General features: G+C 41.4%; 1 protein-coding gene across 6 annotated transcripts in view; it reads right to left on the bottom strand.

Moving 5' to 3' along the window:
- Nucleotides 1-25,568, bottom strand: part of TNRC6B (trinucleotide repeat containing adaptor 6B) — a 140,169-nt gene extending 114,601 nt beyond the window's left edge. For 2 of the 6 annotated variants that reach the window (XM_052669452.1, XM_052669462.1), the window contains exons 1-3: nt 25,329-25,568; nt 9,886-9,958; nt 3,865-3,963 (exon numbers count right to left, since the gene is read on the bottom strand). In XM_052669452.1, coding sequence (XP_052525412.1) covers nt 3,865-3,918 — 54 coding nt within the window. In that variant the 5' untranslated portion in view covers nt 3,919-3,963; nt 9,886-9,958; nt 25,329-25,568. Of the gene's footprint in view, nt 1-3,864; nt 3,964-9,885; nt 9,959-21,337; nt 21,783-23,247; nt 24,482-25,328 lie in introns of those variants that run through there. The other 4 variants (XM_052669454.1, XM_052669461.1, XM_052669453.1 and 1 more) reach the window with 4 other exon arrangements.
- Nucleotides 25,569-26,392: the final 824 nt, after the last annotated feature.

The raw sequence follows: 26,392 nt of genomic DNA, 5'->3' as shown, positions 1-26,392 counted from the left end.
GGTTTGAAGGAAGAATTTCTTAAAAAGAAGGAAGGGAAGAAAAACAAAAATGCTGAGAAGACAAAAAACAGACATCCCCCACCCACTGAATTACTTCTACAAAGTGGAAGATACATTGCTGCGTGGTATCCAGGCTGATCACGTAGATAAAACAGATCCAATATTGGCTGCCTAATAAGGCTTCCACATCTGTCAAAAATAACTACCTTAAAAAAAACAAAAAACACAACAAACATTTAAAAAGGTTACTTTTGTGTGTGTGCTCCTTTCCCTCTTAGTGGAGTGATTATCATCTAATTATTGGAATCAAAAGCACGCTATTGACAGCTGCCTGCTGTCTTTACTCTGTTGATGTTATGCTAACAGAAAGTGTGTTTTCTGACAGCCTGGCAACAAGGAAGAAACTGAGATGTAACAATGGAGCCAGTTTAGATGAAAAGCCCTGGCAAGGAAGCTGCCAAGACAGTAAGGCTCCCCAAGTCCAGCCTACGGTGCTTTGTGGAGAGAGGGAAGCCCAGTCTTTGCTGGAAAGCAACCCTGGAAAGAATGAATGACAAAAATAAATAAGTAAATGAACAAATAAAGCACAGCCTATTCTTCTGTCCCAACCCTATGACAATGAGTGGCCACAAATGTTTAAAGCTATTTTAAGACTGGCACCATAAAAATGTTAATTCTTGCAGTACCCAAGTCTCCATATTCAGATGTTGATCACATCTCAGCGAAGGATAATTTTGGTATCATCCCTGAAACCCCTCAATTTTTCATTAAAGCCAACCTCTACCTACAATAGGAGAGAAATTCTGAACAGTGGAGAAATACCCACCAGACCCTTGAGCACTTTTTGCATTTTGAAAAGAAAAAAAAGTATGGAGCGCAATCACAGCAAGGCCATTTACTACTTAGTAGAAATTCTTCAACGTAGCTGATACCAAGGCATTCCAACACATAGGCCTGGGCCTTTTTCATATGGACATAAAGTGGCTTTTAACTTTGACCTTATGTAAAAAAAAAAAACAAGAACAACAGAAAAACCCACAATCACCTTCAGTAACAAAATATAAACAAAAACATAAAAACCAAGTTCAACATTTTTTTCCTCCATCTTTCCCAAGAACAGCCTTAGTTGGCTGCAAAGTAAAGAAATAATTTCATAAAAGAAACCTTGCATGCTTTACTTTCATAATTATTGTGGTGAAGCCAATAAAAGATGCTAGGAATGACCACACAAATGGTAATTTCTCTCTCCGTATCCCTTGCACAATCTCTTTTTGGCTTGACATGAATTATCCAGAACAAAGGCTACGGACGGTGCCTTAACATGATCAGATATAATCAAACTTATTGTCACTCAAGTACCTTGAACGTACTTAATCAGCAGCAAGTGAACTCCTAAGAACCCTAAGAGCTCTGGGTTCAATTTCTACAATGTTTTAGAGAAGAGCTTCAAAGGAGCTGCTAATAGACCAAACATCCTTCTTGAATGCACGCAGGAAATAAAACTCTAGAAGATGTAGATACAATTTACAGGCTGAAAAATCTTTTTCTATTGAAGGCCAGAGAACAGGTAAGTTGTGGGAATTACAGAGTGTAAGCTGGGGAGGAGTCCAAAAGGATCACAAGGATTTGAATGTGGGTATAAACACCTAGAAAAAAAAACCTCACAGAAGATCCACTGATCTGAACAATAAGCGTAGCAATAATTCTTTATCTGGGTTTTATTTACAGCATAATATTTTTGAATGGATAAAGGGGGAGAAATGAAAGAAACAAAGAAAATATGAATTAATAGGTAGTTACATTAATGTATTTGAGGAACAAAACTGTTCCTTCCAAAAAAAATCATGTTGTCTTCTTTGCAGAGAAGAGAAACAAACAGCCTTGATGCAAGAAGAAAAACTGAACTACATTACTGAAGTCTTAAAAAAATATTTCTTAGGGAAAAAATCTCTAAGAAAATGGCTCACTAGATCACGTGAACGCTTTTAAATGAAGTGCAAAACAATACAGTGAAATAGACATTGTTTTTCTAGGACAGACCCTGAGTCCTGAGACTCATTTACAGTCAAAAGAAACACTGGGGCATGCACTCCAGTGTGTAGTCCTGTGTATCACAGGATGAGAAGGAAGCAGTCCTGAGAATGTTTTGCTTAACATACACTGATTCCGTGTAACACCTGCTATACAACAATATGCACTTAGGTATCTAAAGTCACTTTAAAAGGCTTTATTTGGAATTTAAGCTCTGTACTTTTTTGAGCACCTTACGTGGGATGAAGCTTATGATCTTCACCATTCCAATTAAAATTAAAATCCATCCAAAATAAATCCATGAAAATAAAGCCTGCTTTTTACTAGAGAAAAAGAGTAAATTTCACAAAAGTGTTGCTTCAGTCTACTTCCTGCCACGCAGACAAAAGAAAACAACCACAAAGCTCTTATAGGTATACATATACATACACACACACACACACACCACACTCATATATAAAACTTATAAAGCTCTTACATATATATACACACACCTAAGAGCTTTGTGTTTTTTTCATATATAAGTATATATATATACAGACATATGTATACACACATATATACATACATATGGCTTTATGTGTGTATATATCCATATACAAGCACATGGACACAAACACACACACAGACTCTGCCTGATGAAAATAAAGCACCGATGACCATGCTGTTGAACACAGTAATTAATCACACCACAATGTTTTCTCTCGTCAGTATCCTCCACTGGTACTTGTAACCACATTTGTGTTAAGAGAAGCTTTCAACCATCTGAGTGGGTGCAGGTGCATCCAGATATGTTTTCATCTGTCAGTTCCAAATCTATTGAGTCTTCTTTCAAATCCATTTAAAATTTACACAGTTCCCTAAGTACGTATGGGACAACCGTCAAGTCATTTCTGTAACAATTAGTTACCTTCTAGCATGATGACTAGAGCTTAAACAATGTTTTGTTCTATTAGAGCATATAAATATGAGATGATGTCTCAGGAACCTGCAGCCTGATAATGACGAATTTCAGGTCCTGCAACAATTCCCTTTTTCAGCTGCAAATGAAGTACATTACAGAAAAGCTACAAGCTAACAATGATTTGGATCTTCATGAACTTTAGAAGTCGTATTTTAAAATGCATTAATTTCAAAGTTAATGCAAATTGGTTGAGAAAGGACTGTAGAATACACTTACAAACCTACTGAAGAATATGATAATGACCATAACATTATGTAAACCAAAGTCATTCGCGACTCAACACCTGCACCTTCAGGAAGTTGGTCTCAATAGCAAAAAACAGGACACAACCAATGTTATATTCAACAGCAAACTTAACAACCTGGTCTCAACAATGCATGTCTAGTATCAGAGATACCTTTATAGGTAACAGTCCATCCAGCCTCACAACATCAAAGCACATGCCGACACGCGCAAGGAAATGAAGCCATCAATCAGTCAGTAATATAAACACTGATACCTGCACTCACATGCCTAATTCTTCAAGTTAGTTAGCTGACAGGGTGTGTGTGTGGGACAGAAACCTTGACAAACCCCTCCAGTTCTAACAAACAGAACACAAGCAAAGTTAGTAGTTCTTTCCAAGAGTTCCCACATATCTTCCTGGTAGTAGCCTAGTGTAGACACTTTCAATCCTTAGCAGTCAACCAAACAAGCTCGTGTTCCTAAAAGCTTTTAAAAATGTTATTTTTAATGTCTCCAGCATCATAAGTATTATTTATTGCATGCAGTTATTTATTAAAAATATCATCAGTAATCAGCATTCACTCCACATATTTCCCATATCAGCCAAGCAAGTTCTTGATCCGCCAAAATACCGCACTGTTCACCTCACTGACCTTGGGGCTGCCTTCCTCCAGTATTTCTCCCTCATCAGTTTGCATGGGAACAGGATCTGTGCAAAGCTCTGCAGAAATGCAAAATACTGCCTAAAAGAGAAAAAGAAATATGTATTTTTAAAAAGAATTATTTGCTGCCTTTAACAGTGGTACACATGAATAGTAACTCCAGGCTACGATCTTCCGCTCACATTCTGCATATATTCCCTGAATTTCTGTTTTGTGCAAACAGTAAGGCATCTGCTGTTCAGGATAAAGACACAATTCTACTTAATGAGAAGAAAGCACCTAGCAGGAAACTGGTGTCTTTTCCATGCTAAAATATGTCATTGTTGAGTATTTGTTGCATTCATTGTGTTTGTGATTAAAGCTACAGTCAATACAGAATAATTACAGAGAGTAGAGGCGAGCACATTTTTCTTACTGGAAAACAGCTTTTGTGCAAATACAAGATTCACAGATTCAGCTTACAGTCTAAAGGTTATCAGTCTGAAAAATTGTCAAGACTAGCAGTCATCCTAGGAGTAACTCTGAATTCTTATTTCAGGGAACTTTTCTTTGACTTCGTTTTAGAAATAAATACAGTCTAAGCTCTAAACGGTTCAGGAAGCAGATAAAGTCAGTCATCTTTACGTTGCTATTTCCAATCTAACCAAGGCCAACAGCTCCCAGCATTTTCACTGTTCAGCACTACTTGGTAACTTTAATTTGTCTGACAGTGTCCGTGCATTTTTATCTGAATAAATTCTACATTCCAAATTCCTACCTTAAAATTTTAACTTACTGACAAACGCAATGCAGTTAGAAAGACTTTAATTAAAAAGTTCAGGCAACCTTTCACTTCAGAGCATAAGCAGTGTTTTAGGTGCAATTCAGCAGGAATCGCTAATTCAAAAAGGCAAGATATCTGCTATTAGCAAATCCATGACATTCCAGTTCTGTGGAAAGTAAGGGCTCACGCTGTTTAAAACTCTAAAGCAAGGAGCTGGTTAGCCTTTAATAATTGTCCCTCTCAAGACGCTTAACTCCCCAACTGCACCAGCATTTACGTGCCACTAAAAGTCTGCATGCCATATCTGCTCCTCAAACTACACAGGTGCTGACTTCAATATCGCCTTCGCTGCAGTAATTTCAAGCCTAAGAACTGAAAAACTCAAGAATACAAACTGTAATGAAGAGAAAGCTTAAAAATCTGTCACAGATACACCTCTTCTGTCAAAGTTAGAGGCTGTTCATAAACTAAGGCCGTACTGCCTTCTGTATTTTGTGCAGGTAGAAAATATCTTTCACGGCTATGAAGTTGACACAAGAATTGAAGAATACATTCTGCAAACAAAGGGTCTGGAACTACAAAATGCTGCATACAGCTTATCAAGCCTTGCAACCAACAAACTGTTATGTTCATTAATATTACATAGTCTCAGGCAAAGCAGCAGCATTTTTCACAGACTTGCAGAATAGTAATGTCCTTACCTGGGTAAAGATGGGGATAAAGCAGAACTCTCACCAAAACTGCCTCCCTCCTTCTTTTCACAGGGTGTGTGAGATCTCAGAAGAATTTCACCCTACTTCTATGGTAGGTTCAGTTACAAACAACTTTATTTCCCCTTTTCAATGAATGCTAAACCTTTGAACTAGCACTGTCACTACAAATGTGATGCTCCATCTTACCCTGTATTTCCACATGCTAGCACAAGGCATAACAGGTACAACCTTTCAAAATTATGAAAATGCTTTCTGAACAACCCATGAACTTGAAATGGGCAGGTTGTACAATCAGTGCCACTGCTGAGAGAATATATTGATCATTCTTAAACCTAAGATTTAACTTAACAAATCAAGCACGCTGTGTTTGTCCAAAACCACCTCCAAATATTCAGATGGGACTTTTTGAAGTGCATGAAATAAGCTAATTGAGATCCAACAGATGCTGAAAGTATTATATCAGCTAGCAGTATAAGAAGATGCATTATTTTATTCCTTTGGTGCCCCAATCCATTGGACGCAAGTTAACTACGAATGCAGTGTGACAAAACAGTTCTTTCTAACACAACATAAACCAGTGCTCTGGAAACATCTTCAGCTTTCATCCCCTTCCAGAAATTCTACTGTAAATTATGAAAGGGGAATAATCAATTCATACAGGATCAACAGCAGATTAATCTAAATTTCAGCCCTGTCTGCAGCATGTCTCTGAGCAACATTAATGAATGCGGGTTTGTCACTTTAACAAGGAGATTAAGTAAACAAAGGCAGGAACATCTCAAGTGAAATACTGTAAGAAATGCTCCTAAAGGAATTTGGAGTTAGGCTCTATTAGCAGTGAAATCCCTAAGCACAAGATATGTCTGCTGGAGTAACTTCCCTTCTAACAAATGAAGGCTGATAAGGACAGACAGTGGGGAAATTACAACTGTGAGGCTGATAGAGAGAAGTTATTCTGCCAGTACTCAGAAGTCAGAAGTACCAAACGGTAGGAAGATGCGTGTCACACACGTGTCCAAGATCTCCAGCGAGGCAAGCGCCCTGAGCACGGCAAGGGCTCCGGCAGCCAAGGCCTGGGCCCTGTCCATGGTACTTTGCCACACTGCATTTCCCAGCCCGACCCAGATGTGCTGGGGCACAGGCTTCCTCACCTCGCTTGGCCACATCGCGTTCAAGCAATTGGGAAGCTCCACAGATTGCTGGACAGACAGCGAGCAGCACAAGAGCCAGAATGGCTTTGGCCAGAAGGACTGGTGGGGCACCCAACTGACTTCAGATCGGAATTACAGGAAAGATGGAACTCGAGATGCAGAAGCGCCAAAGAAAGTTCATAAAATAAAGCAAGATCAATCAGGTCAAAGACAGACCACTGCGAGGACTTGTCACTGTTCATTAGGAGTATTATGAACCTCAGAACTCCTATGTTTATTTTCAGAGAAGATTAAAAAACAAAAACAAAAACAAGAATCTTAAAAATCAAGGAAAAAGAGAGGAAAAAAAAGGAGAACTATGAAATAAAATTAGAAAAAAAAAATAGAAAGGTTACAAGAATAACAGTAAGCAAGTTCCCTCATAGTGGAGAGCCTAAATACACGAGAACAATCCATAGTTCAGAGAGCAAATGAGAAGCAGAAGCAACTGCAATGGAGAAGGAATATATATATATATATTTTATATATAATATAAATATATATATATATATATGACACTTTTCACTTGCCTCACAGTTCATCCACAATTCATGTTTTATCAGCTGTAATGTTCAAAACATGATTGATTTTACTATTCAAACAACATTCAGCTAGCATGAACTCATTCACATGGGATGGCAAGAAGCTGGAAGTTAAAAGGCTCTAATTTGGGGGAAAACAAAAATGCACAAAAATAATCCAGCAGCTGGTACAGGAAGAGCTTAAGAACCTGAAGCCACAGACTGCAGGAGGAAGTTTTGCTGAGTACTATCCTGTAATTGTATTTTTCCCTGTGGTTTTTGGCTTTTTTCAGGCTACAAACTATCGAGTAACAAACTACACGTCCAGTTCAATTCTCTCATTTTTACCTACTTTCCTGGACTCCCCACAAAAGGAAGGATTCACATAGCCACTAGCATAAGAATGCTGCATTTCAAGCTTCCTCATTGCCAAAAGCAGACATCTGGGGATTCCCAAATCCCTGAGAAAGCATTTCTACTTTTTTTTTTAGTAGTCATTACAATTAAACATGACTTCTCAGCCAAGGAAGCAACTGCCTGGTGCCAGTATATAAAGAATCAACACAGTTATTCCATGCTGTTGGCAGTGTCAAATCTCTTAGGCTTCTGAGCAGAGGGTGAAAGATCACACTTGGGGTAGCTTTCTTACTTTGTACACAGAGGATAGAGAGGCAGGTGGTATTATGGTCCTGGAAGATTGAAAAGCAGGCCAACAAAACGAGTAATGTGATGCACCATGTTCCCTGGGGATAAAGTTACATAAAGTTTACAGACAGTCCATTTAAGGTTTCAGATCTGAAACCTATGAACAGAGCCACTCTTGGAAAAGATCAAAGCACGATAATCCCCTTCTTCCATTCTTGCATATACGCACCAAAACTACTTCACATGGGAACTGAAGTCCCTCAGCCTTTTTATTCATCTGAAGTCTTCTGGAAATACTTACCAACTTCAGCATGAGTGAAAAGCACCCCAGGGAAAGTCTGACAAATGGCATACAGGTATGTCAGCATATTCACCTACCTAGCAGATGCATATCTAAAGTTAGTAACAGCTTTTAACTCTAAACCATAATACAGCGATTAGAAGAGGTAGAGACACTCACTAATGTGAACTTGCTATCATTCTCACAAGCCTTAATGCCTAAGATAACATTATCCTATCATAAAGTTATTACTTTCTGGCCAAATCAGCTTAATGTTTAGTTCTGTGTTCCACCACTTTCTGAAACAAAGATGTACAGAATTTATTCAGCGGTAACAGGATGATGGACACAGCTACCAGTTGTAAATACAGGGTAAGCACAACAGTGGAGAGCAGCTGTCTTCTCACTACTGTATTCTAGAAAATTTTGGCAACTAAAACCTAGCCAAACTTCCATACGCTCACAAATCCCTCAAGAGTAATTCCAATGAACAAGGTACTTCCTCAGCCTGACTTTCCCTCACATAGAAAGGTCGATTATTCAGAAACATAACAACCTCATCAGCAAGGGTGTTGGAATCCAAATGTACTGAATTTTGCTGGGTGTCAAACAGTCACCATCAGAACTAAGCACCTCATCTAAGAAATGGGTCTTTCAGCACTACTTCGGATTGCCAGTAGAAATCACAGAATAAAGAGGAAAATAGCATCTTTCATATGATATAAAGAAGTGCTTTATAATGTAAAATCAGTTGTGGTTCCTACGCACTGTGAAGTCTGAATCAGATATGGCCCACAGGAAAACCCTCAAAGGACAGCAAGGCTGTTACCATTACAGATGGTGAGCAAAACCTGAAGGTTCTCTCATGAGCACCAAGCAAAACAAACTCACAAATGCCCTTCAGAACACAGCAAACTTGTATACATGCTATACTTGAAAACAGGAGTTCAAATGAAGGTAGTACTATACAGAACTATGTCTCAAATGAACCTGTTCATTTTACTAACACAACGGTTTTGACTGATCACTGCAATCACTGCCTTTATGTACGCGTTCAGACAAAACTGTGTGTTTTTTTTTCTACAGATTATCTAGCTATAGCATATGAAATTGCCACAGTTTCACATTAAACAGAGTTTTTCTCATTGTACATAAGCAACAAGAATTTAACATATGGAAAAAGAAGAGTTTTTGTCATTTTAAATGAGAGTTACGAGATACAAGAAAAGAGCATCCAGAAGAAAAATAAAGCTTAAATTTAAATTAATTGTTTACAGGAACCAAAAACTTGCAGATATCAATGACTTTAAAAAGAAGTTAATTTACGATGAGATTTTAAAGAAAGCTACCGTACAAATCAACTGTAGCTGATATTCACAAATCCCATCAGGCAGTGTATAATCAATAGATATCAAGATGTTATAATCACAATATAATCAAGAGAGTTAGGCAAAGTAGACAACCATAACAAAAAGAAAATAAGTGGAAGAGCTTACCCTTCGGCTGGGCTCACCACAAAACACCAAGAGAGGTGATCTCCAGAAGAGACCCTTCCCCACTGGCAGCCAGCTCTTAAATAGGTCTAGGAGGAGTGGAGCCTGGCTCCACCCCTTCCGGCAGCACAGGTGAATTGCCTTCAGCTGTGCTCCTCTGGCTGACTCATGGCTCGCCTCAGGTGATCCATCAGAGGTTCAGGCCGTGACTCAGCAGTTCCCATACAGGCAGTTACATGAAGAAATCTTTCATACCCAAACCCACCAGAAATAACACATTAGAACATATATCTGATGGCAGCAACGTATTGTACAAATGATTAAAAATTAGTATGGGTAAATGTTCATCTCACCTTCAATTTTCAAGAATGCAACATTGAACTTTAGTCAATTTTTACCTTTGACAGTTTCCAAGGGCTGCCAAAGCCCACAAGGATCCGTCCTGGCTACATTCAGTGCAAAAACGAAACCCTAGAAGACAATAAATAAATAAATAAATTAAATAAATAAATAAATAAATAAATATGTATATATATAAATAAATCAGACATCCAACATGGTCTTTTCTAGATAAAAACCACATAGAAATGAAAGACAATTGCCTCTGAAGCTCAGCAACGCTTACAAAGTATTTAGAAAATGTTATAGTTATCTTGTCAGACAATGTGGAGTAAACAAAAACTTCTAATTGCAAAAGAGCAATACAGGTTCCTCTCCTCTCCCTCAATGTAATGTATGCAGTATTGTGGAGATGGGGAAGAAAAAGAGCTATGGTTACACACACTGTTACCTAACCCTCTCTCTTCAGTATTCTACCTCAACTGCCACCCTAATCTAGGAAATTATTCTCTAAACACAAGAAATTCACATGTTGCAAAATGATTTATTTGCTGATCCGTAGGATCAAATTTTTGGATTTAAGTTTCAGCAAACTTAGACTTCTACAGAATAAAGTTGCACCACTCCTGGAAATGCATTTTAAGCTACCTCCAAGAAAACCCTAAAACCACAACACAGTTTATTAATTCAAGATAATTATTACTCACCCATCCCCAAACAATTAGGCCAACAACCAGTACTGAGAAAAAAAAAAAAAAAAAAAAAGCTTATCCTACCCGCGAAGCCATTTAAGAGGCAAGAAAACCATTTGATGAAGACTGACAGTAAGCTAACCAGCCACCAGAATGCTGCAGCCTGACATTAAATTCCGCCTAAAAACACATCTTGCATGACAGAAACATCAACCTGATACAGAACAGGATATTTCTCTTCTGAGATTTTACTGTCATTATCAAAGCCTGTAGAAACTTTGCCACTGTTGGGAGGAGGGAAAGGAAAAAAAAAAAGAAGAAGAAAACCTTTTTGTAGTTTAACTCAGCAAGCAGTTAAACATCACACAGACATTCATTCAGTCCCCACCGCAAACGGGATGAGAGAGAGAACTGGAAACTAAATACAATTCATGGATTGCGATAAAACCTATTCAATAAGACAGAAGAGGAAAATGGAAACAAATATGCAATGGTAACTATATAGATTCAGCCACAATGCAATTACTCGCCACATGCTGACTGAAACCCAGCTAACAATACAACTGCCTGCCAGCCAGCATCCTGCCAATACCACTACTGCCCACCATCCGCCATCAACTAAAAACCAGCAACCCCAGAGCAGCAACTGCCCCTGGGTAAGTCCCCCTCAGTTTTACAGCCTCCTGTATGATGTCAGGAGGTACAGAATACTCCTTGCCCAATTCAGGCCAGCAGTCCTGGCTCCACCCTGCCCTCTGCCGCCACACCATAAAGGCAGCGGCTCTTGCCAGCGAGCCGCCTGGCCAGGCGCCAGGTGAGCACCATCATGCAGCAGCAAGCAGTGCAGTGGCACACTACTAACACTACATACACATACACACACGTTAGCGTTTTCTCATTACTATCATATTACCCCTTTCACAACAGTTTTGAACTGCTTGATCTATTTTGAACCGTTACTTATCTGCAGGTACAGGACTGAAACAGCCTTCCATCCAGAAACGAACACGCGAAGCAGTACTGACTCACAGGCACAGCACGCGATCTGCTCAATCACTTTGAAATAGTTTTCCAAGTGAGCACTACCACCTTAATGACTCGATGTCCCAAAGGCAGTAGCAGCTTCGTACCTAAAGTGAGGATGCTTTTTTTAAAACAAAGCAAAAAAACAAACAAGGCATTTTTAAATTGTTGCTACAAACTGAGGTTCTGGAGAAAGAAGTCTAATAAAACTCTCAACTCCCAATCTATTTTGCAATAAGTGAATGCACACCCACACCATTGTTTGTAAATGCTCTATTTTTCCCTATTGATTTCTAAATGCTATAGAAAAGAAATGAAAATTGAATTGTTCAACTAAACGATTATTTGTCATTCACCTCCCCGAAACATCTCAGAAATATCCAGCAAGCCATTTAGAACAGTATTATTTAACCACACAACACTTTACAGGTGAAGTAAAAGACTTTTGTCAGCTTAAAACACGTATGTGACATCTACCCCCATCCGATGAGAATATCAGCCAAAAAGCAAGACTAACATCTGTGCTGCTTCAGACTGAAAAAGATCTGAAGGTGGTTGGCTTTCTGGGCTATCATTTTATGGGCTGCATTTAAGAGAGGGGTGGCAGCAGGGAGAGGGAGGTGACTCTCTGCCCCAATACTCTGCCCTTCAAATCCCCAGCTGGAGCACTGCATCCAAGTCCGTGGCCCCCCCAGTACTGGAAGAATGTGAAGATGTTGGAGTGGGTCCAGAGGAGGACCTCATCTTAGAATGGCCCTCTAAGATGATCAGAGGGCTGGAGCAGCTCTCCTATGAAGAAAGGTTGAGGGAACTGGGCTTGTTTAGCTTGGAGAGGGCTCTGGAGTATGGATTCCTATCTCTAATAGAAGGCCTGTAATGAGTATCTATTTAGAAGACTGATCATTTTCCTACCGTTACTGTAAAAAATATAAAGCTATGTTTCTAGCACAATAACAATGTTAATTAGCAAACTGGCTCAAAAAACTCGAATCCAGCAAAACCAGACTGGGTTCAAGGCAGAACATGACATGCAGATGAGTAACACTGCAAAGATGGTACAGCAAGGAGAATCCCAGCCTTTGCAGCAGTCAGAAGAGAATGTAAATATCATGGATACATCTCTGAACTCAGATCCTCAAATTATCTAATTCTGTCAACAGCTAGCTTTTGGGATGTGTCAGCATGCTCGTCTGCATTGCAAAGAAAAAATTATTAAGAAAAGCAGACACAGTTCAATTACATAGCCACCAACTGCCCAAGGGAAGGAAGAGGGGAGCGAAAGCAAAAATGAAAGCAAAGAAACCCCAGCCACAACTTAGGCACCTCTGAAAGAACAAAGTTGGGAGGGAACCTACCTTCCCCCCCCTCCCAAAAAAAGTCTGACATGTCCTAAGTACTAACCAGTTAATTACACATACTGATTTAATATCCAGGTGCACTGCAAGATCAGACTCAATGAGTTACTCTGCAATTACGGAAACAATTCAGTATATCTACACACTGCTAGGGTACATAAATTGTCATCCTCTGTCACGCCAGTCCCACATGTACGTACACTGTAGTCTCCACAACATTCTTTATGTAGTTCTGGTTCTAATACAGCCAACTGCAGCAATTCATTTAGCTGAGGTGAGATATCTCTGAAGCTGCACAATACCGTCTACAGAGTCAGGACTTCCAGGCTAGCTTTTTTCCCTAAGTATTTTTTAGGGAGCTCACCAAGTTCATGACTTACAGCAAGTACCTCCTTTCTGCTCACATCACATAAGCTGCCTCTGTAGGAACACCACGGTACCGCAGGTGCACAGAAAGGAACAGGTCACAATCAGTACAATGTCTTCTTCAAACTCTCCCTACAGTCTCCCATTCAAATCTGGATAACACCAGTAACACGTGTGACAGAATTTCCTATTGACTGAGAAATATCACAGAACAGTAGGAAATTGTACAAATGTTTGCAGCTGAGAGGAAGAATGGGGTGGAAACTTGATTAAGAACTGAGATAACGCACACAGGTGCACTCAAGGAAAGTGCTTATGTTATTCTGAGAACTCCTGAGTATTGATTACATGTAAAAATTAATCTCATTAATAATTGTTGGGTATGTAATCCTATTTTGAAAGAATGATGACATACGAACATCACCAAACTGGCCAACACTTAAGCACATTTCAATTAATTCAGAACTCACTACCCTGTCTTAACAACAGCTAAGCTAAAAAATACTTCGGTTTTAGTTTTGCAAGACATAACTGACTTCCAGGAACAAAGAGGGATCCAAAACCACTGGTTTACCACCACATACCCAAGTTAGCAGTGCACAAAAAAAATCTAAATTATTGCAGTGGCTATTATAGGTACTATTAAAAAAAAGAAGTTTAGCATTTAGTTAATCAACAGGTGGCATTTTTCTGGATTCACTGCATCATCCTGCTGGCGACTGCTCGCTCTGAAGGTGTACAGCATCATGTAGTGACAAACTGTTCCTCCCATTGGAACAGCTGGCATAAACCAAAATATATTTTTTTTCTGAGCTTCTGGCACTAAGAGCTTTTTGAGTGTGATTTCCATTCATTCCATTTCTGACTAGCAACAGTACACTTGGAGACAAAAAGGGGGTCCTTGCCACTGCCATTTAAGTATTCCAAAATGTTTGACAGAGGTTAATTTTAAACTCAGTTCCAACTTCCACACCGCAGTGCTTCTGATAAAGCAACAACACGCGCGTGCACTGCACCCCAAAGGCCTCAAGCTGTCTAAAATCATCACCTCACAAAAGCCAGCTGACGTAACTACACAAAAACATGACATATCCAATTAGGAAATAGAGAAGATGGCCCGAAGCAATTCACAACTTCAAAACAGCACAGAAATATTTCTTGCTTTTCACCCCTCCCTTCACCCGCTCCCCATCTACAGCACACCTGCACTGCAAAGGCCGTCATTTACTATAAAAATTGTTCAGGACAATCCACATTTCACCACAGTAGTCCTTTACTGCATTTCACTTCCCAAGACTAAACAGGGAAATGTCATTTGTAATCATTTAGGAACAGTGAAGTAGGAGGAGAGATCCCACTGGTGTCTGAGAAAGAACTGATCACTCTTTTGCAGTATTTAGAAAAACTTATTTGTCCTAATTAGGTGGAAGGAAATCCAGAAGACACACCTGAAGGAAAAAAATAACTACAGATACAATTCTAAACAAAGCATACAGGAAGAAAGGGAAAAAGCAGAAATCTTTTATTATTTTTATTTTTTTAAAGGAAGAAACAGAGGAAACCAGCATTCAGCAATGATAGTTGAGTGCTGCACAAAAAATCACCAGTGTTCTACAAAACATGACATGAGACAAAACATCCATCATGTTTAATTCAGTGTTGGCTGCACAACTTCATACTTTTGTTCAATATTAACTTATCTGCACTGAAGCCGTCTGCTCTAGATGGAAAATGACTCAACTGTTACCACTGATCTGACACAGCCACTTTCAACAATACAAATAACTGTAACATGGAATAGATACCCTGTGTGCCCTGTTCTTCTAAGGGACTGTAAGAACAGAAGGCCTGTACAAACGTTCTGTCATTAACCTACAGGTACAGAACGCGAGCCTTGAACCATAGCACTGCACCAAGAGCCCAAGTATAAATTAGCAAAACCACTTCATGACGTAGAACACTGCTGAAGCCTGGTCTGGTGGTTGGTGACCCTGCTCATGGCAGGGGGGTTGAAACTAGATGATCACTGTGGTCCTTTTCAACCCAGGCCATTCTGTGATTCTGTGATTTGCTAAATGGACAACTGCATAACACGAGTCATTCAGAAAAGCAGTTTTTTCCATTAAAGAATTTATCCCCCGTTGAATCAATGTTAAAGAGGAAATGAGAAAAGAGCAAAACAAGACTTCTTTTAAAATCCTAGTTACATGGCTTTATCTAAGCAACTAATAATACTTCTTAACTAATGTCTGTCATTTCTTTTTAAAGCCAAATTTGTGATCACTTGATCACGTGGATACTGGGTCATCCATCACTTGCAAAATAATAGTTAAGAATGGCAGCTCTGTACGACACAAAAATGGTGCAGTCAGACTCCCCATGCAGAAAATCCTGTCTCTAGCTCATGAGTCTGAAGACAACCTTGAAAAATGAACTGAAGACAGAACATTGCACTGCCACCTTCCCAGTGTTCCAAAACATTTACACAAACACTGAAGGTCCAAGTGTTCCTCCTCTCACTAAAGGAAAAAAGAAACTGCTAAGTGTGTTGTTTAAGACTGTTTTGCTTGCACCATTTTGCTGCCTCCCAACGCATAAAGAAGCAGAAAAGTTCTCTTATTTCCTGTTCATACTGGGTTTGCTAAAGAATCCATGAAAAGTTACAGTGAACACAGGATGTATTTTTGTCTCTAGTCTGCAGCAGCAGCCTACCCTACGCTACAGATCACTTCTCTGCTGCAATCAAGGTTAAATCCCAACTGCAGCCAGCCCAAGGCCACTCGCTGGCTCCTTTGTGCTCTGTCCCCTTTATTCAGTGTGGCTGAAGCATATCTATACTTCATATATATGAAATCATGTGTGCGTGTATGTGCATCCCCAAAACTGCTTCTACTTCATCTCAAGCCCTTCAACACTTCATCCTAAAGTTTGTGAGAACTACCAAAATCGAGGGTGCTGGGAGTACCCTTTATCTTACCTGACCAACTGCATCTTCTTGAATCACACCCTATGTTCATTTATCTCTTGGTGAGCTCTCCAGAGCAGAGGACGCTCCCCCTGTGCTCTCCCCATCCAACCTCATTTGACAGGCAGGTTTTGGTGATGACTGAAGCAGCTGGGAACTAAAATGTGAGGAGCTGAGAATACCGGCTACTTTTTCAGCTCTACACCAAAGTTTTACTCAGCTAATGCAATGAAAGAAAATTTAAAAACAAACAAACAACTCATTTCTTTCAATTGTTCATCTTATGCTCACTTGAATGCTTTACAGGCACAAATGAGAGCTATTTCACACTGCTAACACGGCTTCTCTCACGATAATAGCAACAGTGCTGGAATCTTAATGGCACACAAGCAGTCATTACCACCAGCATTACAACTGGGGTGTAATTTAATGGTGCTCTGGTGGCAAAAAACGAGGATGCAGTCAAGATGGACAAAGTGAGAGCAATCCACTTACACACTCCCAAAGCTTCAGCGCTGCTGAAGAAAAACAAGTAGAACAATAACAAGGCTTTATTTCAGGATATTTGCAAAACGAGGGAAAGCCTTTAGAAAACAGAGGACTTGAGTTTCAGAGTGGGAAGGAGAACGAGAGGGGTGGTAACTAGACCAGACTTGAAGCATTTTTGTCCATCTTAAAATGTTAGCACGAGAGAGAAAACAACTTCTCAACAGCTTGACTTTGAACCTGAAAGCTACAAATAACTTTACTGCTAATAATTCCATCCAAATCATCACATCAGGTTATTTATACCATGAAAGGGAGACCACTCAGGATCGAAGTTTCCCTTTTCATCTACAAGTAACAGTTACGAAGACCTATGTAACAATATGTTAATCAAACAGCAGCAGAAACAAACTAAAAACTGATAAAGTAGGCAACAGGCACCTGCCCTGGAAAGAATGGCGGCTTATCCGACCATTGACACTTTTAAATGGGAACTTCCAGGGATGATTTAAGACAGCACCATTAAAATCCTTCTAATACATCACAGGACTGGGAGGTAATGCCCCTTTCAAACTCTTCAGTTCTTATTATCTGCATCTATTATAATTAGAAGAATATCAAAATCTTCTTTCTTAGAACACATCAGTACTGCTGCTAACTCCAATGGGCGCAATACACAAACAAGGGAAAAAGAATCTTTGTCACACAGAGAAGCTCTAGATCTTACAGCCTGCAATGCAGCTTGGGGGGGACACCCCATCAAATTGGGCTGAGACAGAGCAGTGAGGATGATGGGGATCAGGGGATCCTGTTGAGAACGAAGCTTCAGTCACAATTTACATTTCAGTTTAGTCTCTGCTGCTTTACATCCTGAAATATTCTGAATGGATGCTCCACACATCACATTTCTAGTCATAAACAACTGACTTCTTGGTTTTAAGCAAAGACATTTTCTTTGGCTTCCTGCTAACATGATTACATATGCAGAGAAGTTCAGATCTTAACAGTATAGAAGTTAAAGGAAAAAAAAGGAATATGAAGTTGTTAAGCAAATAATTTGAACTACAAATGCAAACATCAACTTCCAGTGTAACCAGCTGCCAAGTTCAGCTTCATCAATATTTATAGCTTGACATCAGTCTGAATTGGACTTCTCAGCTATTTAGGTGCCTAAGAAAAGGACAGGAAGCCAATTTTCAAAAATGTGTTCTATATTTAACAATGTTACTTCAATGCTCTTCAAAGAAATGAGGCAATGCATTTCATTTTTATGGCTTTTTTTTTTTTTTAATTTAAAAAGAATATGAAGTTATTAGTGATACAAGTCCAGCCTTCAACAGTGCGAACTCTGCTAAACACACTCAGGACTACTGAGCGTGCAACTACTTGTAAGAGAAGATTGGGGCCCGCTGAAGCAAGTGCCAGGGCACCAAATATTTTGTCATTTGTGGGTGGCACAAAGCAGCTCTCCAATATTCTAGAAGTGGCATTGTACTTAAAAGGTAGGTAGCCAGCATTTATTAAACTGAAATACAGTAATAAATACTCAAGTTTACCTTTTGGCAATACACGATAACTGATTTTCACACCTCCATCATACCTAAAAACCAAACTCTTTAACTTTGCTCCTGGGTTTGAACATTTTTCCACATTTAAATGGGGGGGGTTGTTCATTGTTAAATTTGAAAATGAACCAATATGAATTCCCAGCTGTTTTTTTGAGTTGCAGCTTTGTAAAACTGAGATAACATTGAGGTAGTCAGTCTCCTTCCACAGCTGAGGCAGGGCCAAATGCAGCTGATACAGAGTATCCACGCAGAACTACTAGTTTATCTAGTTACCCAAACTGGTGAAAGCAACATCATCCAACGCAGCCTAAGCACGGCGTTACAACTGCAGACAACCAGACCAATTACGTCTTTGTGTTCCTGCCCGCCCTGAGGCCACTGCTACCGTATGTGGTCAGGAGGATTTTCCATGGCTTATTAGGCAAGGTCACAAGCATTTGATACAATGGGATTTACATCTTTGGTCTGAAACGTTTCTCCCCGCGCTAATTCACCTTTCTCATCAGAGGAAGACTTCTTGATTTGAATGCGTTCTCTTCAACAGAGAAGTTCACTTCCAACAAGAGTGAAGGTGATCGGTCGATCTTAATTGTTTCTCTGCGTACTTTAAAAATTTGGAGCTATTTTACTGGAAACAAATTGTTTCAAAAGTGAGTGAAAAAGCTGAGCTGTGCAGCAAAGAACGTATTTCCCCTTTCAAGCCTCATTCAGCAGATTGAGTGCAAGCAGAAATGCAGATAATGTTCCTCTAACCTTTTGTTAAATACAATTTTAAAAACTCTGAAAAATAACTGAAGTCTGTCTGTATTCCTCACCCTCTCACAACAGTCACGTTTGTAATTGCAAGTGTACACAGCAATTAAAACCCAATAAGGCTGAATCATTTGACAAATAGAAAGAGTTAGAAAGCTGGCTTGGAAACAAAGTTCCCCTGAGAACCCACTTACATATGGAAGGATATGAATTTAAATTACAACGGCTGTAAGAGTAAAACTTCCTCTGTGGAAGTGCTGGTGGTGCCAAAGTGCTCTTTATTTAATTTCTTCTTAGGAGCTGTTTAAGTTCAGCTTAAAAAAAAAAACAAAAAAAAAACACAAGAAATTCAACACAAATTTCAGAGCGTGCCTGTTCTAATAGCAATTAAACTACCACATTTAGAGCAATGGAACGATATTGTGATAATCATGACAAACTTACCCCAGAAAATTCCTCAAGAGGGTCGCAAAAATAAATAAATAAAAAAATAAAAACCAAAAACAAACCCACAAAGTTGGAAGTAGCTGACAACATCCTAGAGCAACTATTTGATGCAACGTTATGGCCTTCTTTCTTCAAGTGATTTCCAGCTGCTTCAGATCAAGGATGGCCCATAATTCATTCGGCCATGAAGCGCTGTTTTCTACAAGAAGCTGGGGCAAGGGATCACACTGCATTCCTTTACCTCAGGGACAAAACATTTCACTCAACTACTTGATCCTAAGTTTGTATTCAAGACATCAGCCTTCCAGTGAGATCTTCCACCTACTAATCTTAATTCAGAGTATCTGCAGTCAGTGTGCAAAACCCAGCAAGCTGGGTTATTTGAAGCAATGTATCACTGTATGAGTGAAGGAAGCAAATGTACGATGCAACTTCATCTTGTACTTCTGGAAACACTTAGGAATCATGAAGTTATGATACGACCGTGTGAAAAAGCAGATTCTACTGTTGGCTGTAGCAAGAAAATCAAATGTACATCAAGTACTTCAACTGTCTCCAGAAAAGGAAATCAGATTATTTCTAAGGAACCAAAACCATTCCAGGGAAGAAGTAATACGTTTTCAAGTGCACAAGTGAAGATCTGGGTAACTCACGTCTCCTGAGCCACAGACAGTGACTAAGATGTCTGCACCTGCAGCTACAGCCCATGCTGACGCAGGGTGCCCGGGTAATTTATATCTCTTGGCTGTAGGAAGCAGAAGTCAAGAGGGACTGCTGTTAACACGGGAATCGCCTCAGGGCCAAAGCATGTTTAACGCACAGCACGCCGCAGCCCCAGAGGGTTCCTGTTGTCTCCCGAGATGAGCCCATTTCCTACCATGAGCGTGATTCAGGGATGAGGCTCTCACAGGGGTCACGGGGCCCTGGAGGTCAGCAAGGAGCCTCAGAGCAGCCCAGGGATTTGTCTGTTCTGATGACATGCCAACCTAATAATTCAAACTTAAAAGAAGAATGCTGGCCTAAGGCTTTGCAAACGTATCGCGTCTTCATTTAAAATCAGACTTAAAATTTCACTTATGAAACTTGTCTGCTTTCGCCACATGACAAACGCACTAAGGACCTGCAAAGCACAATGAATGTTATAAGAAAAGCAAGACTAAGATAGGAAAAAATGCAGTTTCAGTATAGAAGATCAGGAAGGAAGAACAGGAAAAGAAAACATTTGTAACTATGAAAAGAAAAGCTAGAATCTGAAAATGTCCAAATTCAGGAAGTTATCAGCGTAGGCACAACTAATGTTCTTTGTGGACCACTACTAAATCCAACAGCACAAAAGAACAAACTTCTCCTATGGTAGAAGCCTTCGCTGCCAAAAGCTCAAGATACTAGTGAAAAAACTTCGGTCAGGTTGTTATCACTATAGTTCATTTCACTGCACTCTCAACAGCTAAAATGAAATCACAGAAATTAGATCAACTAAAACCATTACTGAGCTATTTCCTTCGCTGCTCACTGAGATGGTTTAGAGGGCTCTTCCTCACAGAACACCCTACTATTGTATCACCTTTTGCCTAATCCTCTGTCAGGCTATTTAAAATTATCAACCCTTTGTTTTGCAACTTCGCTTCTTATCCTCTCATCCTCTAATTAGGTTTTAAGCCTTCAATCTTCTGCCCGACAGGGTCAAAATACGCTGCCTCTCAGTTTATACTTGACACATTTATTTTGAGCAGCGCCCCACGGCCCGCAGCAGGAACACTGTCCTACAGTAGCTCCCATTTCTCCAGTCAAACAGCGGATTTCTCAAAAAACCCAAGAGCTAAACTAAGAGCTACCTTTAGATGTATTTTACTTACCCTTATAAATAGATGTCTTTTTTCCCCCCAGTCAAACACTTATTTTCAGATTTTTCGCGGAGGGTCCATTGTGCTTTTCCTAATCTGCACACATTACCTCAGGAAATACATGCGAGATATCTGATTTCAGAACTTCTAAAGCTGGCGAGGCCCAGAAACGCAATCCGTACTGAGTAGCTGAAACTGGAAAAGGTCATCTCCATAGCTCACTGCATGGTAAACACGGGGAACATCCAAACTCCAACCACAAACCTTACGCTGATGAGAACTTAAAAACCTCAGAACTTCCCCTACAACATGCAATCTTTAAGTGCAAAAAACGCCCTCTTCTTCTTACCACCACGAGAAGGAAAATGTACTCGATAGACTTATTGCCTCCTGTTCCATGGAAGAAAAAAGAAAACAACAAAACATCCATTCTTTGAAGCAAAGTGTGCTTACTTCCCTTGGGAAAAAAGAAAAAAAAGTTTTCATTATTTTTGCACATAGCAAAGAAAATATGGAAAGTAAAGCAGAGAAATGTGAAGAAGCATAAGAGTTTTACTGTCTGCTGAAAGTGACAGGGAAGAGGAACCAGAATACCCTACCAGCTATTACCCTCATCAACTCACAAGCAGAAATGCCAACTGGCAGCTCCTTGTCTGACAGTGACAGCTGGCTCCAGTACCAGAACACGTCCCTGCTTCTATTAGCAGACGGTAGCAGAAAGTTTAGTTTGGATTAACAAGAAATCGAGAGCAATTCTTCAGAGTCTACATCACACGCTGTGTGTTGGAAGAACAACAAATTCTAGTGTGTACTTTTATCTGAAAAAGGAAAAAGTTATTATTAAGGTATGGAACATTATCAGCAAGAATCCAGGAATCCTGCTATACCACATCCGGTTAAATTAGAAAGACACAGTATTAATTGCTCTACATACCCATCACTAAGTTCTTGCTATTAGAACACAAGGCAGATAACTTCCTATCCTTTCCCCAAGACAATGTAAGATTTTACAATTATTTTTTTCCAAAATACATCAGAAAGACCATTCAAAGTATTTCCAAAGGCAGCTCAGACACACACACTGTAAGGGCTGAGGTGGCAAAACGTATGCTGAACAAGACCCACCGGTACCTATTTGAGAGTTTCAGATACGTCCTCCCTTACCTATGCATTAAATACACTTAATTTATCATATGAAAACAAATGCCAATTCTTCACAATGACAGACTTACTGATCCAGACATAAAACTCAGAAGAAGGCTGCATGAAAAATAAAATCTCATACTAATAACTGAAGTCAGGTGTAAGGGGCATCGTAAGCATTGTATAATTTATAAGTTGTTGGTGCAGACAAAACTAGTGAAGATAATGACAGCATCAGAGCAATTACTGAAGAAGATCATCGCAAAGAAGCTGCACAATGACTGCTGATCATCATTACTGCACAAGCCAGACTATCCATGTATAAAAAGACATTCTGAGAGGGGGAAAAAAAAAAGAAAAGAAGGAAAATAAGATAATGGCAATAAGCAGTAAGGACAGAAGATTTTGCATCCAAGTATCCTGTGGAAGACAGAGAATAAAGTAACCAAACTATTTGGGAGACTATTAATAAACCCATTCTAATCAATAACTAAGCTCCTAGATGTTTTTTCTATGATCTCCAGTTTGTAATTCTTAATAATTGTAAATGCAGCCTTCCATGAGCAGAAACACACCATTTTTACCATAAAACAAAGTCAAGAACCAAGAGAACAAAATCCATTTGAACTTCTTCTCAAATGATGAGCTCTGCAGCACTCTTCAAACTCATTCCACCATTCTGGATGCAACTACACACCCCACTGTTCCAGTTGCAGCTACATCTACATATCAGGCATTACTTTTGCAGAACAATTGATTTCTGTTTCACTGCTACTTACCATTGGAGGCAAACCTCAGGCTAAACATACTGTTTCAGAACTACATTAGTTTGTTGTCTCCGAAGCTCCCTCCTCTTCAAGTCATTCCCCAACCCTGGGAAGTGGTTATTCCACATCAAGTTGTAAGGATCAAACACTCATCACCACACAAAGCCACCAGACAATTTTCTAACTGCAGAGTTTGATTGCAATATTCAGTCACACAGTTGCCAGCAGGCGATACTTTTTCTGATTCACAGTTTCAAGATTTTTCTTCCCCAACATCAGGGCGGACCAAACCTTATTTTTTAAGATTTCCTGCTCAGATTTCCAGCTGAATGTGCAGCTATGCAAACACTGCAGAAACATTCCAATTCCTACACTGTTTTATAAACCAGGGTCACTGTTTTTCCCAGTACTTTCACATTACTGGAATTAAGAGAATCTTTTTTACTAAGCAGCCCGATAACATCATAAGGAAACAAACGAAGACTAAGTTGACGAGAGAATTACGCACATTAGAATTTTACCAATTAGCACTGCCAATTCTGAGTTAATTGCATGTAGACGTGCATAGTTTTACATGAAACTGTATATTCACAAAATGTTTACATACAATATAGCTAGCCAAGATGAAAGTAAAAGATATAATGATCATCTCACCAAGTTCTACAACATAATATCTGCCTGCACCTCACTGCCACCACAACTTCACAGCAGAAAAGCTAATGCACGCTTGCTGCCAAACAGGGTTCCACAACTCCCCTCAACTTTGTTTTTGCCAGGCCATTTATATCTTCACCACAGAACTGCCAAGCTTTACCTGCCTGGTAGCAGAGTTAGCAACGCATGGGCGAGGAGCCACCTTCACCAAGCACTCCCAAGGTCCATCAGCACGGAAACCCCAGCACTGACAGTGGATCACGCAGAAAAGCCTTGACCTTATCTTTGAGTTCAGGACCTCGGGTGCCGCAGATCAGAGCATTTGCTGAGCTCCTCAGCAGCACACGTGTTCCCAGGCACCTGCACTGTCACAGCAACCATAGGAAAGGTGGGATTGCTAAGCAACTTCAGTACAGATGAGCTTAATAGAAAGCTGCTTGAAGAAGCAAAGCTGTTCTTTATACAATCACACCAAAAACTGAAGTTCAGTTTATCTGAATAGCAATGTTACTGGAAAGCAGTACACAAAACTTTCATACAGAGCTACACAAAATGCAAGGGTTTACCTACTGCTACTCAGAAAAGTTTTGTAGATGAAAGCAGGACTGGAATCTGACAAGCTGTGGCTAAATATGATTATGGAGTGCAAAAAAAAAAAAAAAAAGGCAGGAAAAGTTAACTCTAAAGGCGCTCTGCAGACTCGGCGTAGAGATATCAAAGTAACCGATCGGGGTGGCAAAAGATGGCAAACGAACCGCGGGGAGGATAAAGCGGCGCATACAGCGTTAAGCCCATCTGCTACGGCCGGGACAGCGCTGCATTGAGCCCACCAACGCCACAGCCGTGCCTCGCGGCAGCCGCCGACAACCCTCGGAACACCGCGCTGCCCACCGCCGCCTCTCCACACCCAACCACGGGCTTCTATCGCTACCAACACACCGGGAAAGTTTTCTACCCCCCTCCCCGCGCCGCTGGGACACACCTCTCGGCACCGTCCCTCCTCCCACCCACATCCTCGCATCGACGTTCCACACAACCACCGCGGGCCGCCCGGAGGACCGCCGTCACCTCAGCGCCGTCCCCACAACGCGGCTCTCTCCCGTTTCGGCCCTCTCCCCGGGAGCCGGGAGCCGCGCACGGCGGGGCCTCAGCCCGATACACCCCCCCCCCCTCCTCCTCCTCCTCCTCCTCCTCCACCCCGGGCCCCGTCTGTGGAACCGGAGAGACGCAGCTTCTCCTCCCGCCGCCGCCGCGTTGTGTGAGCCCCCCTCAGCCTGTCCGCGGCTTACGGGAGGGTGGGGGGGTGGGGGGCGCGCGCGCTGTTAGCGCCAATGGCCCCTCACGGGCGGCGCGCGCGGCCCGCGGGCGGGAATGGCCCTGAGGGAGGCCGTGAGGGGAAAGGCGGAGGGAGGGGGGGAGAGGGGGCAGCGCACACTCACCGCTGAGGCGCCGCCACGCTGAGCCCCCTTCTCCTCAGTGCCGGGGGGGCGGCTCCGCCCGGGGAACAACGAACGCCAAAAGGCTGCGGAGCGCGGCCTCCTTTCACCGCCAACAGAAATTAAAAAAAAAAAAAGAAAAAAAAAAGAAAAAAAAAAAAAAAAAAGACAGAAAACAGTTTAAAAAAAAAAAAAAAAAAAAAAAACTTTCCTCGCCGCCGTCTCCCTCCCCCGAGGAGCACGAACCCAAACACACTAAGACACGCCCCCGCACCGCCCCTCGCACCGCCCATTGGATTGCGCCCCGACGACCCCCAAGCTGATTGGCTGACTCGTCTGCTCGTCTCATCTCTCTCCGCCCCTGAATGTTGTCTATTGGGGAGAGCTATATGGATCTCCCCGCCCATTAGCCACGGCCCACGTCCATCAAAGAGAAACATCCGCCTTCCAGCTCCTCTAATTGGACAGTCTCGCCAGTGCCCCCTCAATGATTGGCTGCCCCGGCTGACTGTCACGTATTGACGTCGCCTCCCTCGCTGGCTGCCCGACCCTCCTCCCACTCCTCCCGTTGGCTGGGAGGTTGGCCCAGTAAATGAGACGCCCGCCCCTGTTTGCCCCGCCCCCTCCACGCTACGGATTGGCCGGTGGGTTGCGCCCTCGCACGCCATTGGCGAAGAGATGTGCTCGTCACACTGAAACACGAAGAGGCCCGCCCATCGAGCCGCGGCCCTCGGCGGCGGCGCTGGAAACGAGGTCGGAGGGGAGGCTGCACCAGCGTGCGTCCTTCCTCTGCCCAATGGAGGAGACGGGCACACGCAGCAATAAGGAGGACCGCCGCCACCGCTGCCTCGTGATGCCAGGCGGCAACAACGCCACATTCCTGCCGTCTGCAACGACATTTGCTTCTTGCCCCGCCCTTCCCACACAGCGATTCGGCGGGGCGGATGTCAGTCGCACTACTCGCCAGTCCATTGGTGCGCGGCGACTCCTCCGCAGCCAATTGGCAGCCGCTCCCGGTGTCACTCACCGGATTACGCGCAGGCGTGGGCGCGAGGGGGCGTTCCCCT

This window comes from Tympanuchus pallidicinctus, unplaced genomic scaffold, assembly GCF_026119805.1.
Source record: "Tympanuchus pallidicinctus isolate F22 unplaced genomic scaffold, pur_lepc_1.0 scaffold8, whole genome shotgun sequence".
In the NCBI taxonomy this organism is placed as follows: Eukaryota; Metazoa; Chordata; class Aves; order Galliformes; family Phasianidae; genus Tympanuchus; species Tympanuchus pallidicinctus.
The sequence above is the reverse complement of the archived record's forward strand: the minus strand, read 5'-3'. Positions and strand labels throughout refer to the sequence as shown.